This window comes from Drosophila willistoni (genome assembly GCF_018902025.1).
Source record: "Drosophila willistoni isolate 14030-0811.24 chromosome 2R unlocalized genomic scaffold, UCI_dwil_1.1 Seg167, whole genome shotgun sequence".
Taxonomy (NCBI): domain Eukaryota; kingdom Metazoa; phylum Arthropoda; class Insecta; order Diptera; family Drosophilidae; genus Drosophila; species Drosophila willistoni.
In genome coordinates, this window is record NW_025814050.1 from 5,560,728 (window position 1) to 5,569,888 (window position 9,161).

The 9,161-nt window shown below is 34.3% G+C and overlaps 1 protein-coding gene across 1 annotated transcript; it reads right to left on the reverse strand.

Annotated features, from left to right (window-relative positions):
• Nucleotides 1–5,144: 5,144 nt before the first annotated feature.
• On the reverse strand, nucleotides 5,145–6,034 carry LOC6644045 (cytochrome b5 domain-containing protein 1). Its single transcript, XM_002066810.3, has 3 exons — nucleotides 5,816–6,034; nucleotides 5,393–5,758; nucleotides 5,145–5,342 (listed from the first exon to the last, which is right to left on the reverse strand). The coding sequence occupies exons 1-3, from the start codon at nucleotides 5,960–5,962 to the stop codon at nucleotides 5,208–5,210; spliced, it is 648 nt and encodes a 215-aa protein (XP_002066846.1). The 5' UTR covers nucleotides 5,963–6,034; the 3' UTR covers nucleotides 5,145–5,207.
• Nucleotides 6,035–9,161: the final 3,127 nt, after the last annotated feature.

The window sequence follows — 9,161 nt, forward strand, 5'->3', positions numbered from 1 at the left end:
ATCAAAATCAATCTGTGGCTGTGAAAGGCCCAGAATCAAAATCAATCTGTGGCTGTGAAGGCCCAGAATTCCCTTCTTAAAAAAACCCAATGAAATATTGGAATATCCAGTAGATCATAAATGCTTCTAGGACCTAACCATTCGAAAAGATACACATTACACATATGTATGTTGGAAACAATGCATATCTTATTGCATGCTTTTAGGGACAAAGTTCCCATAGTCCTTTGATCCGCCTATTCCATACATTCTCGGCAAAATTTGCAGATCTTATGACGATCTCTTCTGTCTCCATAGTTGAAAAAAACTTTATTTATTTGCGAAGGTTTTAACTTGTCATAATTTTAGTTCACACATTTAAATATTTTGTAATAATCTATCGTGTTTCCAAATTTTGTATAGGTACATCGAATATTTAATATATTTAAATACAAAACTTTAGCTTCAATTGTCTAGTAGAAGTTTGCTTCGATTCATAGGAACAGGCAAATGGGCCAAGAAACTGATGTGGCTTTAAAAGTTAACCTTGTATAAATTTTTACCAAACGTATAAATGTTTACCTTATCTGATCGTAAATGATTTCTTCTCCATGGGAAAGCCCAAAATTCATACAGATTTTTTGCAATGGTTTAACAACGTTTGAAGTAATGATAACATTTGTTATAAGTCTCTATCAATCTGCCGTAATTTCTAAAGCAAGATGTTTTTATTATTATTATTATTAAAAGTATAGGATATATGTAGTTGTAAACTATCAACCTAACATTATTTTACAAGCACCGGCAACTAAGGCCTTCGGCTTATTGTTAGACGAAAACTACAACCCATACACTAGCCAGGGATTCGAACCCGACCCCAACTCATCTACCGAGGATTGCTAAGCAATATGTATTCTACTGTACTGGCCCGAATGCTCTGCATGGCATGTATAATAAAAATAGTTTGGTCTTATAATTAAAAAAATTTTATGTCGACTTACTTCATTAATTTTTACTTAAAAGACAACTCATTAACATCAACAATGTCAAAATAAAAGCATAAATTAAGTCTTTTAAGCAATCTTAATTTACATAACTTAAGCTAGATTTTTCCTGTTATTTGTCTTAGTCTTAATTAGTAATTAGGCGCATTAAACAATTTTAGAAGTTGGCTATACTTTTCAAAAAGCGACATATACAAATCACTATTAAGTGTTTCTAAATTAAAAAATATATACATACATATATAAATTCAAATTTATGGAAAAAAATATGTTTTTCCACCTACTACGATCTCATTAATTGTGGAAAAAATATAACGAGAGAAAATATTTCTCCAAAATTAACTTTTAGTTCAATTTAGTTGTCAAGCCACTGACTGAAATCCCAAGTCCCTAACGTCATAAACCTTTTTTTTTTGTTTATTGTTTCTAAACACATGAAGATAACTTTCAGGATGTAAGTTATACCCATAAACTACCGCAGATGATATCCGTTCGTTGCGAAATTCTCAACAATATGTCATTTGAGACTCTAGAAATCGGTCAAGCAGCAAATGGCCCCCAAGTTAAGTTGGCATTTTATTATCGTAACGAGTATATTTAATATGCCCATGACAATGCCAATAATACTTATGCTTTATGTCGCCATTGGCCACTGTCTGGTGGCATCCGAATATGGCAGGTTGAGAATTTCGTTTTGTGGTGTGGCCACTTCCTAATTTGGTTCCGCTATTTATTGTCACATGGGTTGCTTTTTGTTTTTTACCAATTTTTATTTATTATTTAATTTACTTGCCTCTGGTGTGGAATGCCAAATACATAATGTTGGAAGCGGTCAAATCATGATGATTTTGTATGCCAAATGCAATTCGCTTTCAGGCGGAGAGAGAGAGAGAGAGAGAGAAATGAAGTCGTAAGACCATAACGGATATTGCTCGATTGGGTGTGGGAGAACTTCCTTTTTGAAAAAACGCTTGACCTTCAGGCCAAAACAAAACTGCAATCTTGGCTTTCTATTTTCTAATCCAGTCAAAAGTCATACAGAAATATTTTATGTTTATGCCTGGTTAAATTAGTTGCGCTGAGAACTCGCCAAAGAATGCTCGACATCCGCTTTGGCTTTGGGAATGGAATTTAGATTTAGATTCATAGTCTACGCATAGCTCAGACTGTGAGAATGGGTCATGGTGTGGATGATGATGATGATGATGATGATGATACCCCTTTACTTCATTGAAAATGGGTTAGCTAGTTGTGGGTGCCTGGCGAAGGAATGTTGCTACCATGAAGAGGGCAATTTATGTACTTGTCTTCCATTTGCGCTTCATCTCTCTCTCTCTTTCTCTTGTTGTTGTTGTTGTTGTTGGCAAGAGATGTCACATTCATGTCCAAGCACCGTTAAAGCTGTAGCTATTAAAATAGTTGCAGAATTCTGCAATCTTCACAGTTACAGTTTGGGTCATGGCCTTGAGCAATTTGCTTACTAATTGTGAGAAGGCAATTGAGAAGTTCTTATAAAAAAGTTGATATCAACAGTTGAAGTTTGCCCCGGAAACTGGAAATGTTTTTAGTTCAAATGGAAATGAAAATGAGCCAAATTGAAGCAAAACCCATAAATTAGAAAAAGAAAAGTAAGATTTAAGTACCAAAATATAAATAGTTTGCAACTTTTTCACAATATTGCCAATGTAGTTTGGGCCTATAAGTCCCATATTTATATGCCCATATTTCAGGCCGTGTAAAATTTGTTTCCAATTGGACCCTGATCTTACACACCCTAAGGTAAGAATACGCAGAATCTACAGAATAAAGTTTTCGAAACTGACGTGACTGTAGATTATTTACTTTTCTAATGAAGTTCCATTTCATATTTTTGGAATCTGAATTACAACTTATATCAATTCCGTTAATTGAATAAACCCTAAAAATTATTTAAATATTGATAATAATATTGTTTAGGGGGAAAATTAGAAATAAATTTCAACAAATGTCTTAATATAGATAAGATATTTATAATTAGATATAAATAAGTATATATATGTAGATATTTATATCTAATTATAAAGTATACATATAAGTATAAATATGTATATATAAGTTTTTATATTGGTTCGTTTAATAAGTAATATCGTTTTTTTAGTGCAATTCAAATGGGATTTTTTTTTATTTTATAAAACGTTTTATGAAATTATGTATTCTCCATTTCGCTCTGTACCTTTTGCTATAATTTCAGGCAAGAGATTGATTCCAGGCTCATAAAATTATTGATCCTTGCTGGGGAAAAAAATGATTCAATTGGTTTTTGACGTCCTGATTTGAGGTGAAGGTTGAACCATCCAAAGAATTCTGCAGAGACCGGAGCAAGTAATAGTCTGAAAGTGCCAAGTCTGGAGAATATGGTGGTAGCACATCCCATTAAAGCTGCCATAGATTTTGGCGAGTTATCAAACTTGTATGGGGTCTCGCATTATCCTGGTGGAACAGTACACCTTTTCCATTGACCAGTTCTGGTCTCTTTTCTTTGAGTGCATCACTTTATAACGGTTAAGCGGTTAAGCGCGAAGTTGGCTGCGAATAATACAATAAGATCAGCTGATGCCATAAAACGAAATTACTAACAATTAGTAAACGACCCAATAGTTTAATAATTATAGTTTATTGCTTTAATAAATCTAGAAATGAAGCCTCTCTCTAGAAGTTTGTTAAGATTAAATAAAAGTCAAGTATAAAAAGTTTACCTATAAATTACTGTTACAAACAGATTTATTAATATACATACATATACACCATAAAATAATTTATTTTTTTATTTATTTCTAACATAAATCTGACAATCGACAAATAAGACTAAAAAAGCTTAATAAATGAATTGTTTTCTTTTTGCACAATATTTGCCACTTTATTTGTTTATTCATATGTTGTACATATATGTAGGTATATAGTTGATTTGCCAGATTTTATGACTGTATAGAAAACATCGCTTAATAGGCAAAATACATGAGGCAAAATGTCTGAAAGTGCAGGCAATGAACTCATACCAAACAAATGACTTAGACAACGAACTCGAATTCGAAGGCATGCCAAAAACTGGTTTTGGTGGAGCCAATTCACTTGTTTATACTTATATATGTTCGTTGGCCAGTGCAACAGTTATTCTACGCAATTCTCCCACATCGTTGTGACTATTCCACACCTCCCCCTCATTATAACACACACCGCCGCACTCTCTCTCTCTCTATTCCTCTTAAAGCCCTTAATAGTTGAGGTAAAGACAAAAAGAGAGAGAGAGAGAGGGAGAGGGAGAATATTTGCCATATTTAGGTATCTATTGGCTACCTTTGTCTGATTATCTGACTACACTACAAGTTAAAACCTGCTCCTTTTCCCAGGCTTCACGAGACGAGACAAAAAAACGTTAAAGAAACCAGAAAATGTGAGTCATTCTCCGGTTTTAAGAATTTCACAACTTTGCCTTTGCCTTACTTCAGATGAAAGATGCAAAAAGATGCCACCAAATCTTGCAAAAATTGGTGAAATATTAGAAACGCTTGCAGATTAGATTGATGGTAAACGTAACTGGCTTATGGCAAGCCTCTTGTTCTTGTCAAAAATCCTACACCAATTCTTTGTCACACTTGGCTTGCTTGTTTAATGTTTAATAAACAACCTAGAGCGAACCATTTATGGAGCTTAAAACTGGTTTGCAATTAAAATGTGTTTTTATATTTGTTGAAATTAATTTAATTTATGCTTTAAAGATAAGCTCCAGCAAGCGGGGAGTCTTTGGCCCGGAGGTGAATTAAAGTGGGCGTCAGTCATATCTAGAGAATACTCTACTAGAGAATTCTCTGACTTTGGCATAGCTCACGAATACGAAAAAAAAAACGCCAGGCTAACACAGTTGAGTAAGCAACACCCCTAGCAAATAGGGAAGGGCTCAGTCTAAAGCTGCCGCGTGCCAACAACATTTAGCTAGCTGGTGTTAGGGCCAGGGGCAGCTGCAGTCAGTCAGTCAGTCAGTCATACACGAGTTCACAGCTCCACAGTTCTGTTGTTGCTCCCGAAACCCGCATAAATTACCATCAGGAGGCAATAAGCCACTGCAACTAGCTTACATTAAGCGATCATGTCGACCATGACATTGGTAGAATGAAACAGGAAAAATTGTACCCCAAACTATTCGTTTAATTTTGCCAACTTGAACCTAAAATAAAATGTAATCAACATTCAGGCAATTGTTATATCATCAGTATAGTACAGCCAAAGAGAAGGTGGCGGCAGTTCTATGGAACTTTCCTCATCCGATGTCAGACCATTCTCATCCAAGGTGCCATTTAGATTCAACTGGCCACACATTTTGGCCTAAGTTGGGACAAGTTATTAAGGCAATCTAATTGGCAATTCTAACTTACACCATGGGAGAACTTGCGCCACTCATAGCTGCCAGCATGATGATTATATCGCTCTTTGTATTTCTGTTGTATATCATAAATGGTGTCCTCATCGCATACCGTCATATACTGCGAGTGGGCTGTCAGAGCATTAATAATCCTTATCAAACGAGATCTTCGTGTGGTCATTCCAACATGATAGCATGGATCCTGGCTCCAGATGAGGCCAGGAGTCTTGACAAATTCACTCATGGCCACCTCTAATATGGGCGGAAAGAGGACTCTCGGTTTGCCACTTCTCGAAGAAATCTCTGTACGTGGTGAGCAATTCTCGTGAAACATATGCGAGAGATCTTTCCCCGCATGAGCCACCAGATAATCCATATTCTAGATGATCTTTAAATAAACTCACAAAGTGGGGAAAGTAAATGGTTGAAAACATACTGTGTTCCAATGATCTAGTCTGTCCTTTATTAAGGCCGTCAAATCGAACACCTTTCGATGGATAATAACCCAACAGTCGCATTTCTTATTGTGTATGACAACTTCATCTCTTAGATAGTATCGAAGTTTTTTATTAGAACGATCCATTTGTGAGTTAAGAAATTTGAATTATGTAACTCAAAAATTGACATAATTTTCCAGTGTTGTCTGGACACAATGGGTCTTGGGTCAAAGACACTACTTTGAACTTTTCGGGACTCCAAGTTGGCCAGTCACGCGTGTTGAAATCAACTTCCGCAGGATTACAAATATTCATAGGGGTCGAGGGTCAACAGCTGCCCCGTTGCGCATGCCCAGACACAAACCTAAAGGGATTTGCCATGGCAACTGGAATGACAAACAATAAAGGATACTATGACAGGGTTGAGCGCACATATCGTTTTCATATTTTCATTATACATACATAGATACAACCATATACATTCTCGCAGATATTGTTTTTAAGTGCTAAAAGGATTTACAGATACTTCAGTGTTTACTTTAATTGGTTTACCCACTCTCGCTCCGCTTAGCCACGCGTCTGCCACCTTTAAGTGGATTTTAATATTGGGTTCATTCCAGCCTCGCAGGCTGCTTGATTTGTGGCAGCTGTCGGCTGTTGTTAAAACATCATCCAGGGGCCAATTAATGGTGTTGTGAAAGAAAGTGGCATCCTTTGCCATTGCTACTATTAATATATTTGGCCGCAAAAACCACATGGAAGAATTTTTTGGGCCAACAGCTGATCGAAAATTGCCGCTAATCACGCAATGCCATTAAAGATTGTCCTAAAAGAACTGCTATCTGGGATTGTGAAATGAAAAACTCAAATCGACAATAGTTTAACACTATAACTTTGATGTAAAAAACGGTGTAGTAAAAGGAGGTCCATTAACATCAATATCAATAAGTCATAGATCTATACAAATCGATAAATCATAGATGATTTGTTCGATAACTTGCTGACATTTTAAACAAAAAACTATAAAATACTTTGCAAAGCAAAAAAATTGCTTATTATAAAGACTTTTATATTAAAAGTTTTAAATCATTATTTTTTAATAAAGCTTTTGTTTACTTATGAAGTTTGCTAAAGAAGTCGTCATTATTAATTTCGAAATATGTAAATTTCAAATTTAAAATGAATGAAGCTAATAATGATGAAAATTCTTGAGAATTAGGCATTTTATAAAGGGAAGTTCAATTTGAAGTAACCCTACATATTTAAATATTTTTGCGAAATTACTAGCATGACTTGAAAATAGTAATACTTATAATACAGTGCTTATCATATTTATAACCCACTTTTTAACGAAAAAAACACATTGTCAGAAAATTTATTCCAAATGACATATTCCTTCGAAGTCTTGAAAAAGGTGTAGTTCAATATTTGAACTTTAAATAAAAAATAACTTTTTCAACTAAAATATTCGATTTAATAACGATTTTTTAAGAAGAAGTAGAAACAAAGAAAAAAGAACCCATTTGCTGTATCAAAATTATAGCCCAAAATAAACAGCGATATTTGGGGATTCCAAAACATCCAAATCTATTTTTTAATCATTGGATTAAGAATTAATATTCTTGTACTTAAAAATTGTTTCAATTATTATTTTTGTATTCTTTTACTCATTATAAGAAAACTTTAAGTTAACGTGAAAGAAAGTTGTAAAACTATTAGTGGGGAAAAGCGGTTTGACTGAAAGCTGCCCAAATATCAATTTGAAAATTTGAGGTGAAAACCTAGTGTAAGTTTCGCTCTGTCACTTACAAATGGATCAGAGAAAAAATTGATCGTTCCTTTAATCTTACAGTTTAATACATTCACTAACAGCCTAATACGCTAACAAATGTTCTTACAAATTCAAATCTGGTTTAAGCTTTCTCGGATATGCTCCTTATGTACTTAAATATATCTTTTGGTATTTAAATTTTTATTGACCGCTTATGTATTATGCATGATATAATAATTACAAAAATTTTAAATAAAAAAATTACAGGAAATATCACTGAAGATTTCTAACAACATTTTAGAAACAATCTACATTAAACATTAAACTACATTTTTGGTCGTCATATGGTTAACCAATTGGAGAAACTTTAGTTACAAAGTCGTATTTTTGAGCCCTTTGGTTTCCCTACTTTAACTTGTTGGTCGAACCTAAAAGAAAAACGTTAAAAAATTTTCAAGGTATCGTTCATAGCCAATTTATTTCATTCTTGTCCCACACGAATTTGAGGCTTAAACTCAACCAAATTTTATTGGGTAAGATTGAAACACATTTGATCTAAAAATGTACAAACTTGTTGATATTAAGAAGTGATATTTTAGTCAATTTTTTTCAAGGAATAACACCTTTTTTCCCCATATATTTAACCATTGGGATCCACTTTGGAAAACTTCGTTTTGCGAAACTAATTGTGTTTAGCCTATTATCATAGGAAAAAGTGTCCATTTTTGTTCAGTTCACTTTTTAAAGATTCGTCGAAACTATGTACCTACATATGAAATTTCGTAAAAAAAGATAGACTAATTAAAAACTTAAACTAATTAGCATAACATTTTGTTCAACAAACTTAAAATTACTTGAGCGTGTTTTCCAAATAAAAGGAAAATAAATTTTTATATGCCCATACGATTAAAAACAAAACATATTATTAGTCAAAAAAAGAAGAAATTTGATGCTCTTCAGTTGTCATAATTTTGAGCTAAATATACGTTTCGATCTTAGAACTTAGACTATCTATTGTTTGACTCATATTTATGTGTGAAATATGAAACCTGTCGGTAACTGAAAGCGAACTCAAGTGTTGAAAAGGTTCAGTGAAGGGCGACATTGAGAAACTGTGGACAAATACTAATAAATGTTTCAAAATTGTTCCTCAAAACAAATATAGATGCCCACCACTGATGGGGTAGAACACAATGGCATGAGGAAATGGAATTGTGTACTAAGGACTGAGTTAGCCCACTGAACGGCAGCTGCTTTTCTCACTTTAATTATGAACAACGCCTCGCTTGGTTTGGTTTGGTTTGGTTCGGGTTTTGTTTATGGATTGGTCTGTGGGTGATCAACAGCTATTCGTTCTCAGTTCATTTGCATTTGTAACCACTGTAGTGGCAGGGACAACCCCATGGCAAGGGTGAGAGGATGTGAGTCCGCACTAATTGCCTAGAAATCAACTGTGAAGCCAAGCATATGTCGGGTATCGAGTTGGCCAACGAAGGACAATAGAGGTTTTTCTTTTTCTCGTCGGCAGGGTTTGATTTTCTAGCTTCTTATGGATGAGGACAGCTGGTTAGACC